Here is a 26,931-nt window from a genome sequence, read left to right as displayed (position 1 = left end):
GAAGGAGAGAGGTCAGCAACCATTTTCTTATCGCCGCCTCTCATTAAATACCTTAATATAACAGTCATTACGAAGTTTCAACGATGATCATGAAAACAAATAATATAAATATATATTCATTTATAAAGCATATTAAATTGCATCGATTTTATTTGGTGTGATATTATCATGTTAATTTAACATGTCTATATTTATCCTTAGTCATGCTAACTAGAATGATTGGATCAGCGAAGAACCAGAAAACACGTCATCTCCTCTACGTTCTGGTAATAAGTTGACCGCGGGTCCCTCAGTGGTATCAATAAGAGAGCAGGTAGACAAGTGGGTGAAGTTTCGAGAACTAATAAATTCCCCTCTTCTGGTACGACAACCAAGAAACAGAAGGGGAAAAAAAGGAAAAAGATAAAAAAAGACGGAAAATAATTTTACGTATTTATCCTTGCAATTTATGATGGATATAAAAATATAAATTGGCTTGCTTAAGTTAAAGTAATACAAGAAAGATATATTATGGCATTAGGTCTTCTTTTATTATAAACCTAAATTAATTAATTAACTTAACTAACAGAAATTAACTACAGTATTTAGATTTATAAAACATAACCAATATTAGAGGGATATATATGTAATTTTGTTTAAAAGGAAAAAGGAAAAAGGAGAAAACCACGCAGATCAATAGCGGTTAACCTTCCGGTCTCTCTACTTCGATCATACCCTTCGCCAATCCCTCGCGAATTCGTGGAATTCGACTTGCCCTTCGCCATCGGAATCCTGCCTCAAACCTTGGGAGCCCGATCCTTCCAGCTATCTATCACGGTGGAGACCCCTTCGGTGACGGAGGCCAGCGGAACGGCGGCCGAGAGAGGGCCGGAGAGGTCGCGCTCCGGTCTAGGGCTAGGGTTCCGATACCTCACCGGGGTAGCCGGCGGCTGGTGGGACAAGTGGATGGTCATGGGGGCCGCCGGCTCCAAGCTAGAGAAGGCCCTCGGCGACCAGTTCCCGGAAGGCGAGCATTATTTCGGTCTCGAGAATTTCGGCAACACCTGCTACTGCAATAGCGTCTTGCAGGTCATTTCCTCTCCGTTTCCTTTGTTAATTGGATGCAGGAGCTTGATTGGAATCTCGTAGCTCGTAGTCGTGTTAAATCAAAGGCGCGTTCTTCTTAAAATGAAGGGTTACTTCTTTTCTTGTTCCTAATTCATATACTCGTGACTATTAATTTGGTGGTTCTTATCTGAGACAAAATATTTATATTTTCATTTGTTAACATAGATTTAATGCGCTTCTATATCGGTATGTTAGTGCTCTCGGTTGTATTTGTTCTGTTCCTCTTCTTCTCTTTTCTTTTTTTGGTTATGCGGTATAATGTTTCAAAAAAAAATTGTTCTTGGCTGAAATGAGCGACTTAAATATGCTCGTTTGAATTATTTGTAATACTCCTTTTGTGCTTATAAACCTATTACTCTCATTGAATTACCATTTTGTACGAACAACATTGATAAACAAGAAAGAAACTTATTGCATGAGAAACCCTTTTGCTTTTGAATTGTTAAACAGTTTCTGACAGGGAAAAGAAGTGTTAGCTAATGGCTTTTCATTAGTCTTCTGGCACAGTATATCTGTCGATATGCAGGACAAAGAAAAAGAGAACTCACTTCTCTTGAAAAACCATTGATGGGTTAATAAAATTGGTCCAATCATTGGATTTAACCAGTACCTAATTTAATTGTTAATTGAAATCAAGTTAAAGCCAAATGGTAAGTTGAATATGACATACAGAATATGTTGGAAATATAATGAATAGTTTATGATATAGATCTCTTGACTTGTCTGCTAAGGATATCATAAAAGTTTTTGGAAAATATTATTCTATATTCCTCTAGTATATTTGTTGGCATTCTCATCTCTTTTGTATTAAATATTCGGACATCTAGCTTCAAGTCAGGGTTCTAGGCCGACCATAGTGAAAGTTGTCTGTCTCATCTTCAGTTTAGTTGCACTTGTGCTTTCGCACCAATGTCTCAAAGTCCTGTTTAACTATTTTCACATTTTGTATGTTCATAGATGACATGAATACAGATGAACGTTTCAGCCTAACATAATAGAAGATTGTTATGTTACCTTAAGTTGTAAATCATTTTTTTTATTATAAATTTTCTCCCTTAAGGTTTTCCTTATCAATTACATCAGAGTTAACTTGCAACATAGTTATTTTCACTATCATCCCATCATCCTTTAACATTTTGGTTTAAAATCATTGGGCATGTGTTATTGCTGAAAGGAACTTTGGATGGATATGTATGTCCTGTCTGATGCATTGTCTAAATGGGTGTTTTTTTTTTTCAAATTTCTTTGTTTTGTAACAGATAAACCTGTATTTTAATTCTTTATTATGCCACATGCAGGCTCTTTATTTTTGCATTCCTTTTCGAGAGCAATTACTATATTATTATTCAAATAACAAGAATCTGGGAGATGTTGAGGAGAACCTTTTAACATGTTTGGCGGACCTTTTTACTCAGGTAAACTAAATTTTCATTACCAACTTGCAAAATATTATGCCAATTTACAGAAGCCTTTGATGAGTTTTCTGTTGAATAAATCATGTTGCATTACAAAATTTGAATGCATATTCTTGGTCCATCTTTTTTGGTTTTAACAGAATACTATCAGTGATGGAAAACCATCTAGTTTTAGAAAGGATTTAAAAAAAGTTTATTTTAGGCAAATAAATCAACAAAAAGTCATCAATTAGTTAGTCTAGAAATTCTAAGAGTTGGTTTAAAAATTGAAAAGTTTTTTGGTCTTTATAGGGACTCCTTTTGTATTAAGTGCACTCTTGTATTGTGTACGCTTATTGACTATTTAGGTGTCCTAGAAGTCACATTGTCTTCCTTAATTGTACTAAGGCTCCTAAACCCCAATAAATAGTGGAGTTTGTCAATGGATCAAATACTTTAGATTTAAATGAAAAGAATAGCATCTTCTCTCTTTTAGTCTCTTTCTCTCCTCTCTAATCTCTAATATGACTCCTCTTTTTCTCTCCTCTCTAATCTCTAATCTCTAATCTCATTCCTCTCCTTCTCTCCTCATTAATCTCTAATCTCACTCCTCTTTTATTCTCTCTCTATTTCTCTACCTTGTTCTATATCAGTTTGGTATCAAAGCACATCAAGAAACCTGCCTTGTACCTCATTGGGCCCCAGCAAGCAGCTTCAAACAACAACGACGTTACTCACGGATCCTTACACCTTCAACGTCAACCCTTTGCGTGTGGAGTTGGACTTTGGGGTGACTATTCTTACGTAATTGGTGGACCATATAGCCCTTAGTGTCGGGTAAATTTTTTAGGACTTTACTTTTTTTTTTTTTTTTTTGGAAAGAAAAAATCATATATTTTATTAGATCATGATTTTTGTTGCTTCTCCCTCCATTTTCTCTTTTTTTTATTTATCACCCTCTCTCTCCCCATTAGCTACAACTACAGTACCACTACAATTTTAACCTTTGAAAGTTGTAATAAAAAAACAAAAAATGAGAAAAAAAAGATTGAGAACTATTTGAAATATTGTATTTCTACTTTGTGCATTGCAACCATTAACAACCTTATTACTAAAAGGTAATTTGTCGATAGAATTAGAATCATGACTTGATAAGGTGAAAACCAAACTACTCTTGATAAATCCCTAAACCAACAAAGTAAGGTAGATACCCTTAGGACCAAGTTAGCAGATTATGACATGATATTGAACCAGTTATGTGACCAAATGACCTAAGTCCTAAGAGCTCTCCAACACCGTGAAAAATGACCCATGAATGAGGAGGTTGATGAGTCGATTAGGTAAAATATCCATTCTCCAAAATCTATAGCTTCAAATCAAGGAATTTTGCCTACTCTGGAACCCTACTCAAGTGACGAAAACGAACTAGAAATTAAGGATGCTCATGTTAATGTTGTTCGCATTATTCTCTCTAGTGCTAGTGATTTCGATGAATGAAAGAGGACAAGTATCTTCCATACTTTTATCCGAAGCGGGGAAAGAACTTACAAATTGGTTATTGCATGGGGTAGCACTATGAACATAGTCTCAAACTCTACTATCAAGATACTAAACTAAAGGTAGAGTCACATCCGACCCATTCAAAGTAGCCTAGGTTAACAAAACCACTCTACCCGTGTTCAAGAGATGCTTGGTACCAATCAAAATGGGCAATTACCAAGATGAGATTTACTGTGACGTCCTACCAATGGACGTTACCCACATTCTTTTAGGTCGGCCTTAGTTGTATGACCTTGATGTTACCATCATAGGAGAGAATACACGTATGCCTTTCGATACAAAAGCAAAAAACATTATCCAGCGGCTAGCAAAACTATTAGAAAAGGAAAAAACAAGAACTCCCAAGTCTCTTCCACAAACCCCAACTACCAAGGGACTCCATTTACTGAATCCTAAATCTTTTAAAATAGAGAGCCTATATAATAAATTTTGTGTGGCCATCGTTACTAGAGAAATTCCTAGCTCTTGCATTATTCTTGACCTAACTCTTGAGGTTAAAACCTGATTAGATGAATTTTCTGATGTCATGCCCTTAGAATTACCTAATGAGCTGCCACCCTTGTGGGAAATCAAATATGTCATTGACTTTTTCTCATAATCGCAACTCCCTAATCTCTCACATTAATGAATCCTAAGAAGACAATCGAGTTAAACAAACAAGTTAAGGAACTTTTGGCTAAAGGCTTTGTACGATATAGCTTAAGTCCTTATGCTGTCCTTGCCTTATTAACCCCTAAGTAAGGTTCGTCGTATCGTACCGTATCAACGTTTCGATCCGGGCTCGGTACGGTACCGGTGTACCGGGCGGTACATCAGGGCGTATCGAGCGGTACACTCTGGTGTACCGAACAATTTTATATATTTTTTATACTGTAGCAGTGTTTATTGTTGTCTACTTTGATGGCATCTTGATCTTTAGTAAGACCAAGGACAATCATTTAGATTATCTTCAATAGGTTCTTGCAACCCTTCGAGTTGCTAAGTTATATGTCAATTTGAAAAAATGTTCGTTTATACAAACTCATGTCATATTCCTAGGCTTTATCATTTCTGCCCAAGGCGTTGCCACTGATCCAGAAAAGATTTGCATCATTTAAAATAGCTTGAGCCTAAAATCAATGTTTTAAAAAGAGCAAGGCGTGAAGATTCCAAAATGCCTGAGGTACTAAGCACTCGCGTAGGCACTCTTTTGAGCGAAGCGAGGCGTCTGAAATATTAAAATATAAAAAATATATAATACAATTGATAAATATGATTAATGGTGCTAATTAGAGACTATTATATGATAACAATAGTTAACATTTAACAGTAATTTTAATATTAGTTAAGGATTAACAATCTACTATTAACATTAGTTAAAGGGGAAGAAAAGAGTCACTAACGGTGGAACATGAGGCCGGAGAGGGCGACGGTGACGGAGTAATTTTGGGGCAACGATGGTGACGACAAAGGAAGTTGCAGACGGTGGCAGTAATGACAGAGAAAGTTTCGGATAGCGACAGCGGCGACAAAGGGAACTATGCGCTGAAGCTAGACCTTCGGATCCATCCGTTGGCAACAAAGGAAGCGTTGGACCTGTGCATTAGTGGCGGAGGCAACGACTGTGCACAAAGGTAGCGACAGGAGCAGAGGTGAGTCAGGGTGGCGAAGTAGGGACTATGGGTTGGGGTCACACAAGGTAGGGGTTGGGGTTTTACTGTTTCATCATATGTTCGATTTTTTTTGCTTCAATCGAACACTTGCTTGAGGCACCGGGCGCTTGGGTTTAGGTGAGCACCCAGGCATCGCTTCACTAAAGTGCATTGCTCGATTATTGTGCGAGGCGCTTGGGCCTCGCCTTACCTCACCCGAGTGCCTAGGTAAGTGCTTGAGAGCCTTTTTAAATCATTGCCTAAAACCCTTTTTAAGGTTCAAAATTTCCATGGATTAGTCTTTTTCGGTAGAAGATTCATTAAGGGTTTAGTTCTATTATGGCACCAAACACTGACTGCCTAAAGAAAGATGAGGTTTTATGGATCCTGGCTGCCACCAAAGCCTTTGCTGACATCAAAATAAAAATGACCATCTCTCATGTTCTTAGGCACCCTAACTTTAGTAAACCCTTTAAAATCACTTGCGATGCCTCCGGTATAGGCATAGGAGGAATTCTTAGTCAAGAAGGTCAATATTGCCTTTTTCAGTGAAAAACTTAATGATGCAAAATAACATTATTCTACCCATGACAATGAATTTTATGAGATTTTGTAATGTTTTAGGTATTGGTGATATTACCTTCTACTGCAAGAGTTTGTCTTGTTGTCTGACCACCAAGCCTTAAGGTACTTAAATACCCAAAAGAAGTTAAATGCTCGACATGCCAAGTGGGTTGAGTTTCTCGACGAATACTCTTTTGTAATTAAGCATTGTTCTGACACTCTAAAATAAAGCCACTGATGCCTTTAGTAGAATTTATGCAATCCTATCTACCATGAGTGTCAAGGTCATAGGATTCGAGCAATTAAAAAAAGAGTATACCCAATGTCCAGACTTTAGCCATATATCGAGAAGTCTAAGACAGAAATCGTCGTGAACATACAAACTTTATTCTTAGGGATGGTGACTTTTTTCGATCTACTAGATTATGTTTTCCTTGATCCTCCCTTCGAGACTTCCATGTTTGGGAAACGCACGTGGGTAGATTAGCAGGTCACATAGGCTGTGACAAGACCATTGTATTAGTGGAGGATAGATTTTACAAGCCTTCCTTAAAGCTAAATGTTGCTCTAGTGGTGTCCTAATGTCGCACCTATCAAAATTTTAAAACTCACAAACATAATACTTGTAGCACCCTGATGAATCCTACATCGAAAGTGAGAAGACTAAGATTGACTTATAAGGATTTGATGAATGTACTACTATCAACTTCAGCTTAAGCATTTTGATTAGTGATTTAGGTCAAACGAAGTTGATGAGTCAGTTAGCTTATCAGGCTGGGTCCGTGACAAATATTAGCCTATACACCCCATTACCCTTTCCACATTCATCATTGCAAGATATGAGTTTAGATTTTTTCCATGGACTTCCCAAAACAGCTTGTGGCTATAACTCTATTTTGGTTTATGTTGATCGATTTTCAAAAATTGCCCACTTTATCCCTTGTAATAAGACCAACGAGGTTCTTTCGAGAAGTGGTTAACTTACATAGCTTGCTCTTAACCATGATGTCTGATAGAGATGTGAAATTTGTTAGCTACTTTTGGAAAACTTTGTGGAAACTGTTTGGCACAACATTGAAATTCTCTTCAGCCTTTCACCCCCAGACTGATGGTCAAACTGAGGTTGTTAACCATTCCTTGGGAAATCTTCTTACATGTTTACTTAGAGAGAAACCCGGAAATTGGGACCTAACCTTACCCATTGTAGAATTTGCATACAATAACTCGGTCAACCGCTCCACTGGAAAAAACCTATTTCAAACTGTCCTCGACTATACTCCTCACATCCCCATTGACCTTGCACCCTTTCTACTTAACTATCGTGCCTCAGAACCAGCCCACTCCTTCGCTCAACATATTCATAATTTATATGCTGAAATTCGATGTAAAATTACCCTAAGTAATGAAAGTTATAAATTTGCTGCTAATGCACATTATAAAAGTCAAAGAGTTTCAAGTTGACGATTATGTCTTGGTTCGCGTTTGTCCTGAGAGATTCCTTAAAAACTCATCCAAAAAGGTGCATGCCCGAGCCATTGGTCCTTACTCCATTATCCAAAAACTGGGATCTAATGCATATATGCTCAATTTACCTTCTGACTTAAATATTAGTCCAGTTTTCAATGTGGAGGATTTAATTATATATCATGGTACTTTTGAGCCTCCTCTGTTTACTGGTGTTCTTGCAAGTGACAATCCTCCCAAAGCATCAATTCTCCCACAACACAAGGATGACATAAAGGTCATTCTTCATGACCGCCTTATTACGCTTGCTACTAGCATTACTTAACACTTCTTATCAAGCGATGTGATCGTCCAGCTTCTGATGCCTCTTAGATTACTTTGGAGGAACTTCGTAATTTTATACCAGACTTATTGGACCAATACCTTACCGATCACTCTCTGGGGTTGAGTTCTTTTCCATCAGGGAGAATGATGGTGAACCATCTAACTTTACAAAGGATTTCAGAAAGTTTAGTCCAGGCAAAGAAATCAACAAAATATTGTCTATTAGTTAGTCTAGAAATCCTAAGAATCGTGTTGAAAATTGAAAAGTCGTTTGGTCTTTCTAGGGACCCCTTTTGTGTTAAGCACTATTGTATTAAGTGCACTCATTTACTATTTAGGTGTTCTAGAAGTCATATTGTTTTCATTAATTGTACCAAGGCTCATAAACCCCGGAAACCCCGGAGCTTGTCAATGGATCAAAAATTTTAGATTTGAATAAAAAGAATTGCATCTTCTCTCTTATAGTCTCTTTCTCTCCTCTCTAATCTCATTCTTCTCTCTCTCCTCTTTAATCTCTAATCTCACTCTTTTACTCTCTCTCTATTTCTCTACCTTGTTCTACATCAATCAGTTTTATGGAGGGCCAGTCTAGGCGCTAAGTTAAGATTGCCACTTCACAATCTGGTTGACCAGCATTGGGCGACAAAAAGTCTTTCTACTTTGCAGATGTAAGACTGCTAACATTGACTCTCCTTAGACATTGCATTGACAGTTCTTCAAGCATTGAGCCACCTTCTCTATCACTATCAGTTGTATGAATGCTAATATTTTAGTTGAACAACACTGATTATACTAATGGAGTTGTAGTTTGGAGAAGTGATTAAATGATGGAAATTATTTTATCATACTATACTACAAAATATGTGAGAAATTGCATCAAGGAATCTCATTTGTCTGCAGATCTGGCATTTGTGATAAATTTTAGACTATTTACTTATTCAGGCTTCCATCTTCACTGTGATTGATTATGTTGTATTTCTTTACTGCATTTAAACCTGACTACTCTGGTTTTGAAGGAGTGTCATATGAAGGTAGCGCAATGTACAAGAGTAATTGTTGTTATCAACTTATGATGCAACGGCTTCTTATATCTATTAAGTCTTTTGGTCCATCTGGCATTTATCAGTCGAAGATGTTTGAAAGCTTATGCACAAGATCCAAGGGTTCATCATATTGGATTTCCACTTGAGCTTTTCTATGTTTATGAAAGACAACAGAAAATTTTAACCTTATTCCAAGTGGTGAATACATTCCATTCTGTGTTAGTCCAATCAGTAAGAGATCTGCTGCGATAACATAGATAAGACTTATGAATTAAGTTTTAGCAGTATGATTCTCATGGCTTCTACAGCCTTGAATAACTTCACAGTTGTTAATTATTTCCCATATAGGGGTACACTGTAAAATATGCTTGAAATGCAAATTCAATTACTAGGTGATACATCTAACGGACGGAGTTATTGCCATGTTAAAATAAGAAAATTGCTTTCATGTTTAGGAGAATTTCGGCAGGTGCATCTTGACTCTAAACAGATGGTCTTACTCATCAATTGTCCGCTAGGTTTTAAAGAAAACAAAGACCTTTTTTGCCTGATCTGGGAGTGTGTTAGTTTCGACACTAGCATCTAAAGGCTTCAGCTCCACGACTTGTCATAAATTTCATCTATCTACTGTGCCACTTAATTTTTTCCTTGCCAAACAAAATTTGCATAAAGATGATCATGATGATAGTGTTTGTCGCCAAACAAATAGTATTAGCAACATAGGGACTCATAATAGTTATCGAAGAGCCTAATCTTGGTCATTTTGTCAGAGTATTACTGCTTTAGGTTTATTATATATATGTTATGTTTTATCAGGAACTTATGTCTCAGTTAGTACTTTGTGCAGATTAGCTCCCAAAAGAAAAAAACTGGTGTTATTGCTCCGAAGCGCTTTGTGCAGAGAGTGAAGAAACAGAACGAGTACTTCCGCAGCTACATGCACCAGGTAATTTAATTTGACTTGATAATTTGTTAATATGGAAACAATAGTTGGATAGTTGGATATCGTAGTTGGTTCAGGTCTATATATCCAATCAACAACCTTAGCATGGATGTTTTTTATTCTAGCATACAGAGCACAGATCATGTTTGATTCTTTATTTTGTATTATCCTAGCCACAGTGAATACAGTTTCATTTGAAGTGAAATTCAAATTTAAGTAAACTAAAGTTGTCAAGATGAATTGCTAATCGTTGCCCTTTTTTTCCTTATCAATTTCATTGTCCAAATGCTCCACGACCAACCAATGCTAGCTATGAACTGTAACATTGTCATTATTGCGTCTGTTACTTTAGTTCATTATACAAAATGTTTCTGTTGTTTATTTGATGTGTGGAACAAGCCATCTGTATTGTGTTATTTTTCTCCATGTTATGTCTTCTTTCAGTCAATGGGTCATAAGTTCTATCATCTGGATGGTGTTCTTAGGTAAAATACTCCTTTGAAATGCCATCTCATCCTCCCTATATGAAGTTCTTGAAAGATTTCCTACTATTGTGCTTTGAGTCACCAGTCACCACATTCATATTATATTAAGTTGAAGCACATGGCAGCTCTTATTCTACATCTTTTTGGCATTGTGGTTTTGCTGGCTAATCTCATATGAAATGATCTATTGTCCTGTGGCTTTTGTAGGATGCTCATGAGTTTTTGAATTTCTTGCTGAATGAGCTTGCTGATATTCTTGAAAAAGAGTCTGATGCTGCAAAAGATTCCATCGAAACTTCATCACCATCTGAAAAACTTGCCAATGGACCAAACCATTCTTTGCCAAATGGGGTGCCCAAAGAGCCACTTTTGACGTGGGTTCACAAGAACTTTCAGGTGAATCAATTACCCTAACTTGTTAGGCATCTTTTATTAAATGTAACATGCATAATGCTAATTAAGTGATGCTTCTTGTTGCCAACGTAAACTTACATTTGTTGATGGCAGGGCATATTGACCAATGAAACAAGATGCTTACGCTGTGAAACTGTCACTGCAAGGGATGAGACGTTTCTCGATTTGAGCCTTGATATTGAGCAGAACAGTTCTATAACAAGCTGCCTCAAAAACTTCAGTTCAACAGAGACTCTAAATGCCGAGGACAAGTTCTTCTGTGATAAGTGCTGCAGGTGTCTCATCAGCTTATATTGTGGTTCTTAATCTTGTTGCCAGTAAAGTAATGTTTTTTTCTGAGGAGAATCATATCACCATGTGCATATCTACACGCATCATAAATTGCATCTCTTTCCTAAACAAGTTTTAATTTTCAGCTAGTTATGATCATGTGTGTAATTCTTAATATGCTTCTTGAACAATTTGGGAAAATGTTAATTATTTCTGCAACTCGGAGGTGACAACTTAAGTCAGTAGTAAGTGCTGTGGTCACGGGCAGGTGGTTCAAATTTTCGAGATCATTGGCACGAATCATGAGCGATATTGTGTTTTACTTGAATAAGTTTCCTTGCTACCTTGTGATGGATCGTCTTTTGCTAACTGTTTCTCAAGTACAAGAGTTTTGTTTCTCTATGCAGTTTGCAGGAAGCACAGAAGAGAATGAAGATCAAGAAGCCACCACATATTCTTGTGATCCACCTCAAACGCTTCAAGTATGTCGAGCAGCTCGGCCGGTACAAGAAGCTATCGTACCGTGTTGTGTTCCCCATGGAGCTGAAACTTAATAACACGGTCGAAGACATAGACTCTGAGTACTCTCTCTTTGCGGTTGTGGTTCATGTGGGGAGCGGTCCCAACCATGGTCACTATGTTAGCCTTGTCAAAAGCCACAACCACTGGTTGTTATTTGATGATGAAAACGTGGAGATGATCGATGAATCGATGGTGCAGACATTCTTTGGTTCCTCTCAGGAGTATTCTGGCAACACAGATAACGGGTACATCTTATTCTATGAGAGTCTTGGTGGAAAGAGCTAAAAAAACCTTGCTCGTTACTTCTGGCCTTTATTCCTTCTTGTCACCTCTTCCAAATTCATACATACTCCATGTAACACGATCAGAAGCTCTTGGGCTTCTGTGAGACGAATGAGAAGATGTCATACTTTGGATGGGTGCAGTGTACAGTGGATGGTGGAAGCATACAGTCCTTTTGTTTAAGAATAAATTAAAATTTACATGGCTGATAACAACTTTGGGGATCATTTTATAAACAGAAAGTGCAATTCTCCCACTATATGCACTGAGTAGCTCCAGGATTTACATGGTGGAAGAATTTAATGATTTTTTGCTTGATTTTTCAGAGAGTTTCTATCTCCAGGGTAATAGCAGGGAGGCAAAGTCCATGTTGAAAGCTTGTAAAAGCGTACATGATTCAGGAATGAAGGGGGTAAAGAATCTGTATATATAATGTTCGAGGCCTTCCATCAACTATCAAACTTTGCTTGGGTCATTGCTTGTACGACACTGGGACGGAGCTGATAAGCAAATGATGACAACAAATTGTTTTAGATGTTGAATTATTATTTTTCCCTAAAACAAACTTCCTTTAGTATGTATTTCAATTGGCGTTGACCTCCTCCTCGACCTAAATTAGAGAATTTAAGTGAATTTTTTGGTGAAACATTTTGCCTTGTTCTCAAATTATCCTTTCCTTTTCGTCTTTTCATGCCCCATAACGTCTTCTTTTTCACTTTTGATTTCATTCTCTCACATACAGTGTTTCTAAGCTGAGGCATCGAAACAGGAACATACGGTGTAGTTTATTCCAACTTCTTGGTTTTTTATTTTAATGTGAACCATTAATTATATAACACGAGACAATTCTTTGATGGAGATCTCTTCTTTTTGTTTTTTTTTTGAAGAAAAGAAGTCATATGCTCTCAAAATTTCATGATTTATAATACCCTTACAATTTAATTGTCGTATATATACAAAGACAAAGACATAAAATCATTGGCAATTCCATTAAAGACCAAAAATATTCTGCTTTCTCATCGATCGATGATACAATTTCTGGGTTGATGTGACAATTCCACGTTTGGTATCGTCAGTCATTGGTACCAACATGTGAACTGGTTAAGCATGATAAGGTACCTGATGGAGCCAGCTGGGTATGAGTAGGTAGCTTGTGGCCCTTTTTCCAGCTACAAATTTGTTGGTGGTTGAGAGAGAATGGAGACTTTTAATTATGTATTTTTTTTTGTTACATTTTTCAAAATGAATAATATGGATTTCCATTTTATTTGGCAATTCTGAAGTAAAAGATATTTTGCATCTTCATTTGAGTTCACTTCTAGATTTATAATATACATAACTTTTATAGTTTGTCAGATAAAATAAGCAAAAGAAATGCAGCAAATAGGTTTGAGAAATGCATCAAATGCTACCTGATTGATATGTGCTGCATTTCATGCCCATCACATCTGGTCAATCATACACTGCCATCCATGCTCATTGCATGACCTAATCTCTTACATAATAGTGTCCTTTTGTTTGCATCTAATCTCTCTCCTTAATGTATTTTTAACACCAACATCGAATCACGTGGGAACTGTCATTGCATACCATTGTTGACTTCTCTCAAATCAAAAAACAGTATCATCATAATATCATTACAACATTTGTGAGCCAGGAAAACACATCATGCATAATCCAAGTCAACGAGTGCTTAAAGTCATTCCCAATGTCAATACGTGCCTGGGAATTGCCTTCTTCCCTCTCCCTTTGTGTTCTCATGTGCAAACGAGGTCTGCTTACCCACTGCAACCCACAGCATACAAGACACTGGTGATGTCCACACACGGTTCCTTTGACGCACCACCAGCCTTGCTATTATCTTATACCAACGTGTTCCTCGTTCTCCCGTTTTGCTGCCCACCATATATGTACGTACTGTCTCCGAGGCCGTCGACATCACAGGACACGTCGAGCTGCTACGGCCGAAACCAGAGATGGCTTTGGGACCTCGACTCGTTCCGCAAGCCGCACGGCAGCAGGGAGAGGCGACGACGTTGATGTTGGTCCCGGGTGCCAGAGTAGGCCGGCCTATCGACCTGTCGGCTTGGAACGACGAGGAGAGGATGAAGAAGGAGCTGGTGGCTTGGGCGAAGGCGGTGGCCGCCATGGCGATCCGCTCGTTCCAGCATATGCAGAGCGAGGACTGTGGGAGAACGTAATTGATCGTATCACGAAGACACCCCTCCTTTTTTCCCTGTGTGGCGCTCGAGACTCCCACTGCTGCTTTCCCAGTGTTTTCGTCAGCGGCATGCATGGTTTCGGAGGAAGGAGACTGCAGATATCCGTTGCTTGTGTTGTAGATCCATTTTTTCGAGCTGCGTTTTGTATTGGAACGGAATGATATCTACAGAGATTACGATTTCGAGTCCAGACAATGAAGTCTCAGTGCATAAATAGCCTCAACTGACCGATCTTTAATTTCTTTTCATCTTCACTTCGTAGAGTCGTTCATTTACATGCATCAGACATCGAATGAGAAACACAGAGAAGAAAGCACAGCAATTATATTCGTCCTAACATAAACAATGGATGAAAGAACAATTTAATTTGATATTATAGGTTAGAATGATCTTATACAAGTTTTCAGGTTGCTAGAATCTTGTGCCAGAATTGAACGACGACAAATGTTTCTTCTTTGATTCTTCCAAGTGAAGAACAACTATTGCTCTTTGTATTGCGGACAGATTCATCCTCAACAGGAATTTACCAAGTCTTTTCAATCCTAAATAAATGACTGTGATTTCCTTCTAAGTCGATTCCCTTCGAAGGGAGAGAAGAATTTTAGAATCAAAAAATATTTAGAGATCAATAATCATTAGCATATCTATAATATTAAATCTTGCTTAGAAACTAAATCCTTCGACGAGATAAATTATAATATTAAATTATCCCCACTCAAGCATAGATTTTTGTATTAATCCTGAAGAATTTATATTAATTTTTGATTTCTTCCAGAAATCATAAAGAATATCATCTCTAGAAACTTAGTGATTCCTTTTTCTAATTACTTTAGAGAAACCCAAAAGCATTAAAGGTATTCCTCACATTTTGTCTTCTCACATCACCAAACATAAGATATCTATAAAAGAATTAAATCCTAATTGTTAGGATTTATTTTCTTCACGAGAATTTTTTCTTATATTTATATTCCTTATCCAATGAGACACTGAATTTAGAAATCTCAAAATACTTATCAATTTCAATAAATTATAATCTATCAAGTCTTAAAAATTTTAAGATGATTTTCCTAGAAAAGATGCAAAACAGTATCCCCTTTTTGTTTTCTCAAACAGTGTCAGTAATTTAAAAAAGAAATCTAAAATACCTCTCATCAAAATTTCAATTAATAATATTTATAGTATCTTTATTGAGGTATTAAAAATATTAAAAATATCATGAAAAACATTATAAGTGAGATTCTTTCATTGTCATTAGTTGTAGATTATTATGATATTATATTTATAGATTTATAGTTGGTTTGATTGAAGTTAGGTATCTATTTGAGGATGTTCAAATCATTATAACAAGCTAATTCTTTATTTTTATTTTGATAAAATTATTTCTAAACTATTATAAATATTTATTTAAATAATTTATAATATATTTTAATTTTATTTAATTTATTTACTATATTTTCAAGTAGGTTTTACAATTTTATTTTTTTATGATCAAAATAGAAAACAATCATTACTTTTTTTTTAAGGCACCATTTGAGTATTTTTTGAATTAAAGGTATACAAAGATCTTTTCTAAAGAAATTGTCCTAAATTTTATTTCTGTGCTTATTAAAGCACTCAAAAACATATTTTTATCGAATAAATATCTTCTTTTACTCATATGGTCGGAGTTTTTAAGGACAGGAAAACCAAATATTGTCACATTTGATAGGATCGATTTAGTCTCATATCGATTGAGAAGTGGGAGAACCAAGGACTCATAATACGATAGTATCACCCTTATCCTCGTAGGTGCCTTTCTGGAGCTACACGGCTCCGAAAGGACAAAACCATGTGATCCCCTATCAACATTCATGCGTTGACTTTTGTGGAATATCCATTGACTAAATGGAGTGGAGTTGTTTGATCGTCGAAGTGCGGTAACCATTTCGGACCTTCTCAGATATCGTCGAGCGTGTGGCCACACACACGTCGAGAGATCCACAACGACGAGTTGGAGCCGTAGCTGTTGCCGCCGCTCTTCGTCTCCTCTCCTCCCTCTTTTTCTCCCACCTGTTTCGTGTTTGAATAAATTAGAATTTAGGCATTAGGAAAAGAAAAAAAAATCTTGAAATATAAATTAAGGCTCGCATTTAAACAAGAAATTAGGCACTCGAAAAAGAAAAAAGAAATCCTAAAATAGAAATTAGGGCTCGCGCTCTTCTCGCGTTCTGCCGCCGCCGCGTTGCTGCTTCTTCTTCTTCTTCCCAGGTATTCTTCTCCTCCTCTTCTTCTTTCTTCCTTCTTCCTTCTCCTCCTCTTTAGCTCCCCTCTTCTTCGTCCACGGCCCCTTCCTCTTCTCTCTCCTTTTCTCTCTCTTTTAGGCACTTTATGAGCCCTCTTGTGACTTCTAAAACAGTAAAAGCTTAAGATGCTTGATCTAAGGCATAGTTATAGTCTGTGATTTCACTTCGTGTTATACATTAATGTTGGACTTGTGCTCTTTTCTTATTTTCATCAAACCATGTGAATGGCCATTGCTATTTTTCCATCCATGCATTTTTCTGCTTGATTTCTTCTTTTGTTTTCCTATTTTTTTTCCATTTTAAGTAGAATTACGTGTTCCTGGTTCGAAATCCTTGTGTTTGTATAATTCCGATCCCGACATAGCGACGGCGGTTGAAAGACTGGTTAGATGAAATGAGTGCTTAACCATGTAACTATCAATCCAAGTTCATGAAAGCAAAGAAGAGCGGAACAGTATACGCAGCCTTACCATTCCAAACAGAGAGGCTTTTTCTGTACTTTTAATTTATAGAAAAAAGAAAAGAAAATATTTTGGTTTTTTAGCTTCTTCTAAATCAATGTTTTTTTACTACAGGATGGCAACATACAATGAGGAATACTCACAGATTGGTGTGTCTCGAGAGGTACACGAGAGATCGCTCCTTTACGTACATGTTTCTTCCTTGTTCTAAGAGGCCTATGGCAAGCTACTGATAATGCATTTTGCGACAGGAAAAAGACAAGTTGGTTGGAGAAGTGATCCGCTTTGTACTTTTCAAGACTCACCAAAACTCTGGATGCCCTATAAAGAGGGAAGAATTGACACAACTAATAACAAAAAATTACCGTCAGCGCTCCCTTCCGGCCCTTGTCATAAACGAAGCCAGAGAAAAAATCTCAAACATTTTTGGGTATGAGATGAAAGAATTGCAGCGTTCCCGTCCTGCATCGAACAAGCAGGGCCGTGCTCCTCAACAAAGTGCGTTTCCTTTTATGTTTCTAATATCTTCTGTTTTGTGTCCTGTTAGACTTTGTTTCATTTGTAGCCTTAAATGTGTCGAAGTATGCTATTATCTCGTGCATGTTGCAAGTCTTGCTGAATGATGATATCATACAATGCCAAATGTATTCAGATGTCTAGTCAAGAAATCCCTAGGTGGTCACCACCTTCACATAGACTGAACTATGGGAGAATTATTTAGGTCAAAATAACTGGACATCACCTTCACAAGGATTCTAATCAGGACTTCCCCAAGGTGAAAAATAAGCAACCATTTACCAAGCTAGGAATTCATTGGTTTTTTATATGAATAATTTTATATCCTTTAGACCTAATTCAGGAATGCTGTCTTTGTACTCCTCTTTTAGACAGCTAACATATACAATATTTATAGGTGCCGTTGAAGCAAAATCATATATTGTTTTGAGTCAGCTGCCAGCTGATATTTATAGTAAATATATTGAGGATAAAAAGACTTCACACATGACTGGTTTCACTTTTGTCGTCATCAGCATCGTACATCTCGCAGGAGGTAAAATCTCGGAAGGTATGTTATGTTAAAATTCTATTCCAATGTGATTTTTTTTCCGTATTCCTGTTAGCTGATATCTTCTAAACCGTCATAGAGAATCTCTGGCATCATTTGAGGAGGCTGGGTTTAAACGAGAGTGATGAAAACAATGCTGTCTTTGGTAACACTAAGCAAACACTTGAGATGCTTGTACATCAAAGGTAAAGGCATAAAATAATTCTATCCATTCCATACAACACTACACTTTTCATCCTCGCATTTCTATCTTTTGGTCATGCTTCCTTGTAGGTACCTGCAAAAGGAAAAAGTTAATGGTCCTGAAGGCAATATCATCATGTATGAACTTGCAGAAAGAGCTTTGGATGAATCTATTGCAGAAAAGTTAAAAGATTACATTGGCCAGGTACAGAAATTTGGAACCATAAATCCTTAGAGCTTATCATGAATAACTAATTTGGTGGTGTTTTGAAAGGCAACTATTGTAATATATAAACATTATTTTGGAATTAACAGTTTAAACAACATCTACTTGCCAGTTTGTTTTTCGTAATTGTTGTCAATGCAGGTTGTTAGTAATGATACTGCTGCTGAGGCTGATTAATATGGCTGAATGATAATCGTCCAGCAAACTCAGGTAGACACTTGATAATTTACTTTGCCAACCATTTTCCATGCATAATTTTGTTTAGTGTTTTGAATAAAACCATCATTTTGCTTTGCTGACGGCTGTCTCAAATATGTTACGAGCAAGCTCTTTGCAACAGAAGTCAAATCATTTACTTCAAGATGTTTTATTTAGGCCTTCGCTTTCCCTATTTAGATTGTTCGTGAGCATGTAATTCGCATATCCGGTAAATGGATATTGCAAACTCTTTGATAAACATTTGCACCTCCTGCTATACATATTAGTTTTCTGGTGCCCACTTTGCTCCATATTAATTTTTTCCTACATGGTGACATGCTCGGCGTTTGGCAATATTTGATTTATTTGAAAAGGCATCACATTTATATTGTTCATAGAAATCTCAAGAAGTTCATGTTCCACTCTCTAGAAGTCTGAAGCTTACGGAGGATAATCTGTCGTGGGAGCACAGATAGCTTAGACCTACAGGCGGTAAAATTTGATAAGGATATTCTAGTCTTCTCAGCATGCAGGGTATGATTCCATCAAATTGACACAGAATATATAAGCTATGTTATGGAAAACTATCCACAAATAGGATACATCAGGTCTTTCCACTTCTGTAAGCAATCTGCTGTCTTCATTGATTAAAATTTAGAGTTGTTTCTGATGGTGCCTGAGAAATACATAGGAGCATCTGCAATGCATCCAAAGATCACTTTTGTAATCTGACAGTGCAAGCACTCTTTTTTCGTTATTTGAAACTTGGAAGTAGTTTGATCTTTTGGCAACAAAAGAATTAACATATTAATCATGATTAGCAAGTTTCCAAGTAACCCTCTACTAACATTTCTCTCGCATTTTTTACTTGTGTGATGCAGGCCGACTGACAGGAACGATCTCAATGGCAAAGTTATTAGCCATTTTGATGATATAAACCTGAATCCTTGATCAAAGCTTCTATGTTCCACCAGTTTGATGTCCAACATTTTGCACCTCCTTTTGCCAAATTCAGCAGGCAACTCCATTAATCCAAATTGCTGCAGACCGTGGGAGGATGACTTTTCCGTTTGAGAAATCTGATGAAGCAGATGAAAACTGTAATTGTTGCACTCAGTGGTCTCCTTATAAGGAGAATGCTGCAACAACTAATGCCAACCCAGAAAGAGTTGGAAGGTTATCTGATTACATTTAAACTTGTGGAGTATATCGGATGTGATCGAGTGTTAATGGCTGCGGGCAAGCCTTCACTCCTTTGTCCTTTCTGTAATCATTATTATTATTATTATTATTAAAGAATAAATGATGAAGATAGAATTTAAATTAAGATCTTATTATAAACTATCAAAATCTTTATAATTGACACCTTCTACTTCTTAACCTTTGCATTTCTGATTCTGATTCGGCTTGTGGATAAAGCTGATCAAATCATCAACACCATAATAAATTCCTAGTATGAAGTTTGTGGAAATGTTGAAATGATGCAACACTATTTACCATTGGCTTTGAGAGCAGATCACCCATTCCAAATCCAAGAAGAGTCGACAAGGATTCCCTCTGAATTTGTTAAGTCTGCTAACATGAGATATTGTAGTCCTATTTGATGAATAAATAATACACTATGATATGACAACAGTCACTCGATTCGATTATGCAGGCGTATCTCCGCTGTCATAACCCCACGGGGCCCTTTATTACCATAGCAGACATCAAAACATTTCCATGTAAGCTGAAAAGCTCTTAAAACCTACCACGGACATCAAGATTCTATAACATCTAACAGGACATATGGTGAACATATGAGCTTCTAATTCAACTGGCAAAATAGTGAACCAGATTTGAAAATATAATCTGTTCTTTTTTACCATTTCCGAAAAAATGACTAACACCGTAGATGTTCTTGTAAGGAACCTACCTAGATCAAGACATGGGGTACATGACAATAGATCACTTGTACTGGCTTTTTGATCATAGTCGGTGAAAAGGACAGTAACTTTGCTCTGCTCTTCTGGTAAGGAAGTCAGTATTCATATCTGTTAGCCAGATGAACTGTTGCTCAGAACACTGAGATGACCTGAAATTTTCGCTTTGCATGCAGGACAAATGAAGCCAAGCGTATCAGATTCTTCTTCGGCATTCGTAGCAACGTGGCTGAATTCTCTGCTGCACCACACACAAACAGATGTCAGCTCGAATGCGTTGCTCTGTAACGAAATATTCCACCCTAACTGAACACTCTCGTTGTCGAGTTCGGTCACGTAACTCAATCCAATGGTTGGCTCACATACGGAGATAGAATCTTGACCATTCAATTGAACATACTCAGAAGATTCAACTGCGTCCAATGTCAGCTGATCAAAACCAGACAGCTTATCCTTCTGGCTAACAGCGATGGCATTGTCTTCATACTGCTGCAAAAATGGCACGTCTCTATATAAATAGAACAATAGAAAAGCTATAGTTGACAGAGAAGTAAAGACAAGGAGGCAAGTGGAGAACATGATTTTTATAATTTTACTATTCTGTTTTGATTAAACACTTGTGCTTATGAAAGAGGACAGAACTTCTATGAACATCAGTGGCTGACCATTGAGAACAAAGTATACTAACATATCCAAGAAGTCGCATAGGTCACCTCAACTGTTAAAAAATCATCCTTAGGAGGACAGATAATCAATTCGATCAGGTCGTGATGAGCCCCACAAATACCAAGACGTGATTCAACAGTTGAATATATTAAATTGGAAAATAACTACTATATGCAAATTATGGATAGCACTCCTCTTACCATATTCTGAAAGACTAGCAGCAAACAAGAGAGGCGTGAATCATGTGATATATGCAGGATTCCAAGTTGAACACAGTGTCATAATGGCAATGCAACATAGGACAGAACATTGCATACAGAAGTGCATGATTAATGATTTCTAACATTTAATTCTCTGCTACTTAATGAATTTCTTAAAAACATGGTCAGAATGGGAAGGTAAGTAATCTCATGACTTTAGTTAAGAGAGCTTCTTCTATCTTGCTTCTGAGCCAACCTAAATCTTTCTCAATTTGTTCATAGCATTTGTGTTGGTGTTCTATTCTAAGTATGCCAATAATCTAACCTAAAGAATATATTGAATGATGGTAAAAGCCACATTCAACATTAAGTACAATGATGTGGTTTTGAAAGAACAGTACAAGGTTCCAGGATCTTGCAGATACATAATTAAATGTAAACTCTGGCAAATAGAGCACAGCAAGAGCCAAGTAAGTTCCTTTCTTCTAATGTTGCTTATTCCACTCTAGGTAAGTACCATCACATAGACTTGATAGCAATTTTTACCTGATCAGGGATCATACCAACAATAGGGATATCAGAAGAAGGTAGCCACGGAGAACCGAGATTGACATCAACCTCCAAAGAATTTCCTTTGGTACCCTGAGCAGCATCACATGTAACTACCCCTTCATCTCCATCACTTGAGCCATTAAAACACCTATGCAGCTCAACACCAGGTACATTCATCTTACCAAGCACAGATTCGTTCATGTCGATATCAAACATACAGTCTCTGTTTCTTTCAGCACCACTAGTGTGTCCACCAACATATGGTAAATTGATACAATTGGCATTGAGTTGCATGGATAGAATGCTTTCAGAAACAATATCTTCACTACAAAATGAACCAGAACTGGCCAAGTCAATTTTTCTGCTAGATTTATCCATTTCGACAAGGACATTCTCTTCCATGTTGCTAGTAAAAGTATCATCAACACCAATTCCAATGACATAACTGGAATTATTACCTGACAGATTAATCAAATGGTTTTCTGGGTCTAACTTCTGCTCTATGTCATTATTTTCAATCTCTGAAATGGCCGCACAAGAAGATCCATCTAGCTCATTAGAATTTTCAAGGACAACATTATCCATATTGATGAAAGCTGTGGAGATTGACTTGATGGAATCATTGGCATGTATGCTCAGGCTGTTATTAGTCTCAACAATTTCATCGGGTTCATAGCCAGTCACATTACAATCACTAATGGTGCATTCAATGGACATGCTTTTGGGGAAAATTTCTTCCACTTCAGTACCCATTCCACAGGGTGTGTTAGTCATATCAAGAGGTGCAATAGATGTCATATCCAAGCATGGGCTACAATGGACGTCTTTGGCAGTATTACGAACTATTTCAGAGTTATAACCATTGGTACCATGATAATCAAACTGGACACTATTAGGCTCAATGTTCTTGGAATTCCTTGTATCGACATTCTTGAACTCAGTAGCTTCACCTTTCTTGGCATCACTGACTTTGATGTTTTTAACATTGCTAGCCTCAGTAGTTTCTTTAGGTTTGTGAAAACAATTATCAACCTGATCATCAGCAGATGTCGTAGAGGTTTCTTGAGCAATCTTCACATGAGTAACATTAACAACAGGTAGCACTACAGCATCCACACTGCTTGTGCATGAACTAAATTGTTCATCTGTGATATTGCTAGCATGAGCAGTCTCTTTAGGATTGCAATGATCAACACTGCGATGATTAACAGGGACATCAACAATTTTGCTTCTAAAGGGTATTTTAGTAGTTAAAGTTCCCATCCAATCATGATCAGTTTCATGATTCGCCCTTGAATGCTGCAAACTTGTAGAAGCAAGATGAAGTTCAGCAACAGATTTTAGGGTAGAATTCTCCTCCTTTATTTCAGCCAGAGAGAGCTCATACGGTACTGCAGCTAATGGAGCTGGGTTGCAGAGTTCTCTTGAGCCAACCTCATCTGGTAGTGCTTCAGAAGTCGGACCTTGACACCTCGCATGAACTCCAACATGGCCATTGTAGCAATCTCTTTCAGTAAACATCTTGTGACAAAATTGGCATTCAAAGTTTCCATCTTTTACCATGACACATTCATCAATTAATTTACCAAGTTTCCGTCGCTTTGCACTCCTTTGCTGGGACGACAACTGTTGCTGCATTTTAACATGCTTATCACCAGCAACATTTGATTTGTAACACAGTAACACTACAGAAGTTCAAGGATTTCAGCCAATACCTGGTTCTCAGAATTATACAACACAATTTGCTTCTCACAGTCAGCAGGTGAAGGGGAGAAAGATACAACTGTAGAGCAACTAGGTACGTCATTTGCATAATTATCTTGAACAGAAGGACCTGCAGCCTGTTCCATATCCTATTATCAAATACGAGTAGATGCACAAACACAATTTAATTAGATGTCCATATCACACTTACATAGTCAGTATTTAACTTTTCGATCCTTGGTGTACTTGCATTATTCTCAATAGGAGCTAGTAGCAGAGCATTTGGATCCCCAAGAAGAGCGAGTATATATGAAGATACCTCTTTGCAGGAAACAAAATGTTTTCCACATGGGCTGGGAAACAGGGAAACAAAGAAGTGCAAAACTATAAATACTGCATGAATGCTATGGAGCTAAAGCCAATAGGTTATGTGTTCCATTGTACCCAATCAACATCATAAACTTATTGGTAAATGACAAAACATACAGAACAAATATAATAAGCACATGAACCCTGCAGGAGAGATATTCATCCATTTTCTACATGTGCAACCAATTGACAAAATGCTAGCAGAGTAAGCTAAAGTTCATATCTAATATGAAAAAGGTTATAACACAAGATTCTTTCAGTGTAGTCAAATGACTAAAAAAAGCTTGATAGGAAATTCAAGGCAAGTTTCTCTTTTTTTCTCACAACTGACATTAACAGTCCAGAAGCACAACAATTCTTATGCAGAAATAAAATAACTTGTTATGTAGATTTAGGCCATGATCCCCAATCTGTACTTTTATAAATGACTAGAAGAAATTTATGTTAATATTTATATATGTACCACAACATTAACCAGACTAGTTTATTACGTTAAGGCATCTTTGTAAACCACTAATGATGATGGCTATATGCTACTTGTTTTCTCTTGAATTCTTTGTGCTCTTCCTCAATTTTCTACCAATTTGTGCTAAATATACATAGTATATGGCAAAACAAGGGCCAAGAGGAGAAAGGGATAACATTTAGATGGCCTATCCAAGCTGATTTCTATGGTTGGCCAATGTAGACCAATGTGATTCTTCAAATGAGTTGAAGAAAATCAATTTAAGATGCAGGAAAGGCAATTATAATCAACTGCTTTTCAAACCCCTATAAATAAGTTTCTTAGGGTCACTGCAAGAAATTTTCGTTGTGGATATAGAATCAAAAGTCATATAACTTTGTATAATCACCAGTTCTTATCCCACTACCTTGACATTCATCATAAGTTATTAAAGTGCCTTTTGCATTCTTCATCCCCCCACCCCCACCATTAAAAAGATGTTCAAACACTTTCATCAAGTTTCATGTTTAGACAACCTCATACAAACATTGCAAAGCATTTTTGCATTACAAATTATCAAGTTAAAAATACATATGTATCTCACTCTGATACAGCAAATCTTTTTTTGCAAAATCTGATCCGCAAAGGCATCATCCAATGACATAATTTGGTTGCCATAAGCAAATGATACCCAACGATAAGTATATTTCACAAGTAATTACTTAAATCATTCATCTCCATGGTTTTCCACAGGGAACAAACAAAGAAGGTAAAGTGAGGAGGCAAACCTAATGTATCGCCGGCAATACACCCAAACATCACCGTCCTTCCTCTTGAGACCAAGCAGCAGCTTCCATCCTCTTGGCAAGTGATCCCCAAACCCCGAAGCATCCACGATCCTCCTCCTCCGCCTCCGGCTTGCCCACTGACCATCCAATCCACTCATGAAGCTCAGAAGCTGTTCCTCTGTCGTCAACCCTACCGTCCTCCGCCTAAGCTCCTCGGAAAATGGATCCACCTTCTGCCCTAATGCAATTAGATCAACAGTCTGACCATTTCTATTCAAGACCTCCCGATCCCCATCCTCAACCACAACCAATGCCAACTCCGCCCTCCCAGGCTCCTGCAGGCCGTTTCCATTTGTTTGATTAGGAATTGCCTGGGCTGGGGTGGAGTAAGATATGTTTAGGGTTTGGGAAGCGTTCTCCTCCCGAGCGAAGAGCTGGCGGAGGTAGAAAACGATCTGGAGGTTCTCGCGGCGACCAGGATCGTCATCGTTAGCGTTGCTAGCTTGGGGGAGAGATGAATCGATGGGGACGGCGGCGGAGGAGGAGGAAGGGGACGGGGAAAAGAGGCCTCGGGGGCGGCGGCTGGCGACGGTGGAGGGGGCGGCGGGGTCGGGCTTGTGGGGGCCGAGGCGGAGGCGTGAGTAGGTCTGCTTTCGGCTTCCGGCACTCTCATTGAAGACAGAGCGGTCGATTTTGGGGACGACGACGTCGTCGCAGCGGCGGAGGTCAAAGGCGTTGGGACACGAGAGGGAGAGGGAGTTGATCTCCACCTGGGAGAGTAGGCGGAGGTCCACCACCGGGATCACCTCCGACGCTGGCGCCGCCATGGGAGGGGAACGATCAAGCCTGTGCGAGAGAAATCAGTTGCATTTTTTGTTTCAAGAATATGTTCTAATAATGTCGCAATTGGCACCGAAAGGCCAAACGAAAAGATTAGCACATTATACCATATATATATATATATATATATATATGGGCGATTTTGCTAAAAAATACCTGTGAATTTGAATATTTCCCAAACAGTATCCCCTCTTTTGAATTTTCTTGAAGTATTCCTAATTCAAAAATTACACAAACCATCGCTTCTCCCTTACTGCCCCCTCCCCAAGAGTTGTCGTCACCTCTGTCATATCGCAATCACCTACGTTGTTCATTATCGTTGCCTTTTGCTCCCACCATGAGGTCTTGCTGTCGATGGAGAGAGAGGAGGAGGGGAAGGAGAGGAGAGGGCAGACGGGGGGAAGAAAAAGGAGAGGAGGAGAGGGTGGGCGGTGGCACAAAAGGAGAAGAGAGGAGGAGAGGGAGAGCAGCAGGAAAGAAGAGGAAAGGAGGAGAAGGAGAGGACCAGCGACAGGGAAGGAAGGGAGAGGAGGAGAATGAGAGGGTGGGCGATAGGAAAGAAGGGGGGCGAGGGAGGAGAAGAAAAGGGAAGGAGGAGCGAGGAGGCGGTGGCGGAATGGAGAAGGACGGGCTACTGTTTGGATAGTCTTTGAATTAGGAATACTATTGAAAAATATCAAAAATGTGAGTCTATATATATATATATATATATATATATATATATATATATATATATATATATATATATATATATATATATATATATATATATATATATATATATATATATATATTGCAGTACTT

The 26,931-nt window shown here is 37.8% G+C and overlaps 3 protein-coding genes across 7 annotated transcripts; 2 read left to right on the top strand and 1 right to left on the bottom strand.

Annotated features, from left to right (window-relative positions):
• Nucleotides 1-676: 676 nt before the first annotated feature.
• LOC135617569 (ubiquitin carboxyl-terminal hydrolase 4-like) lies at nucleotides 677-12,137 on the top strand. Its single transcript, XM_065117936.1, has 6 exons — nucleotides 677-1,068; nucleotides 2,406-2,522; nucleotides 9,935-10,033; nucleotides 10,723-10,911; nucleotides 11,023-11,204; nucleotides 11,607-12,137. The coding sequence occupies exons 1-6, from the start codon at nucleotides 946-948 to the stop codon at nucleotides 12,004-12,006; spliced, it is 1,110 nt and encodes a 369-aa protein (XP_064974008.1). The 5' UTR covers nucleotides 677-945; the 3' UTR covers nucleotides 12,007-12,137.
• A 4,041-nt stretch (nucleotides 12,138-16,178) lies between these two features.
• On the top strand, nucleotides 16,179-19,968 carry LOC135617568 (uncharacterized). Its single transcript, XM_065117935.1, has 8 exons — nucleotides 16,179-16,472; nucleotides 17,083-17,131; nucleotides 17,220-17,466; nucleotides 17,882-18,034; nucleotides 18,114-18,219; nucleotides 18,308-18,422; nucleotides 18,585-18,653; nucleotides 19,523-19,968. The coding sequence occupies exons 2-7, from the start codon at nucleotides 17,084-17,086 to the stop codon at nucleotides 18,618-18,620; spliced, it is 705 nt and encodes a 234-aa protein (XP_064974007.1). The 5' UTR covers nucleotides 16,179-16,472; nucleotide 17,083; the 3' UTR covers nucleotides 18,621-18,653; nucleotides 19,523-19,968.
• Nucleotides 19,969-20,428: 460 nt separating this feature from the next.
• On the bottom strand, nucleotides 20,429-26,567 carry LOC103992236 (uncharacterized). Of its 5 annotated transcripts, none has more exons than XM_018829409.2 (6): nucleotides 26,284-26,567; nucleotides 25,288-26,133; nucleotides 23,897-24,038; nucleotides 23,697-23,822; nucleotides 21,976-23,613; nucleotides 20,429-21,052 (listed from the first exon to the last, which is right to left on the bottom strand). In XM_018829409.2, the coding sequence occupies exons 2-6, from the start codon at nucleotides 26,112-26,114 to the stop codon at nucleotides 20,678-20,680; spliced, it is 3,108 nt and encodes a 1,035-aa protein (XP_018684954.2). In that variant the 5' UTR covers nucleotides 26,115-26,133; nucleotides 26,284-26,567; the 3' UTR covers nucleotides 20,429-20,677. The 5 variants fall into 5 exon arrangements, with proteins under 5 accessions (XP_018684954.2, XP_064974005.1, XP_064974006.1 ...); XM_065117933.1 differs by lacking the exon at nucleotides 26,284-26,567 and having other exon boundaries at nucleotides 20,429-20,932; nucleotides 20,969-21,052; nucleotides 25,288-26,219; XM_065117934.1 differs by lacking the exon at nucleotides 26,284-26,567 and having other exon boundaries at nucleotides 20,429-20,932; nucleotides 20,969-21,049; nucleotides 25,288-26,219.
• Between the last annotated feature and the right edge of the window lie 364 nt (nucleotides 26,568-26,931).

Source organism: Musa acuminata, chromosome BXJ2-7, assembly GCF_036884655.1.
Source record: "Musa acuminata AAA Group cultivar baxijiao chromosome BXJ2-7, Cavendish_Baxijiao_AAA, whole genome shotgun sequence".
Lineage (NCBI taxonomy): Eukaryota > Viridiplantae > Streptophyta > Magnoliopsida > Zingiberales > Musaceae > Musa > Musa acuminata.
Note: the sequence above shows the minus strand (reverse complement) of the source record. Positions and strands in the feature narration are given on the sequence as shown.

Coding starts and splice junctions, on each gene's coding strand:
- LOC103992236 (XM_018829409.2), bottom strand. CDS start 26,114: ATGGCGGCGCCAGCGTCGGAGGTGATCCCGGTGGTGGACCTCCGCCTA. Junction 24,039..25,287: donor TATTGCCGGCGATACATTAG/GTTTGCCTCCTC, acceptor CCTGTTTCCCAG/CCCATGTGGAAAACATTTTG. Junction 23,614..23,696: donor TGTATAATTCTGAGAACCAG/GTATTGGCTGAA, acceptor GTTAAAATGCAG/CAACAGTTGTCGTCCCAGCA.
- LOC135617568 (XM_065117935.1), top strand. CDS start 17,084: ATGGCAACATACAATGAGGAATACTCACAGATTGGTGTGTCTCGAGAG. Junction 18,035..18,113: donor AGGAGGTAAAATCTCGGAAG/GTATGTTATGTT, acceptor AAACCGTCATAG/AGAATCTCTGGCATCATTTG. Junction 18,423..18,584: donor TAAAAGATTACATTGGCCAG/GTACAGAAATTT, acceptor TTGTCAATGCAG/GTTGTTAGTAATGATACTGC.
- LOC135617569 (XM_065117936.1), top strand. CDS start 946: ATGGTCATGGGGGCCGCCGGCTCCAAGCTAGAGAAGGCCCTCGGCGAC. Junction 2,523..9,934: donor TGGCGGACCTTTTTACTCAG/GTAAACTAAATT, acceptor TACTTTGTGCAG/ATTAGCTCCCAAAAGAAAAA. Junction 10,912..11,022: donor GGGTTCACAAGAACTTTCAG/GTGAATCAATTA, acceptor TGTTGATGGCAG/GGCATATTGACCAATGAAAC.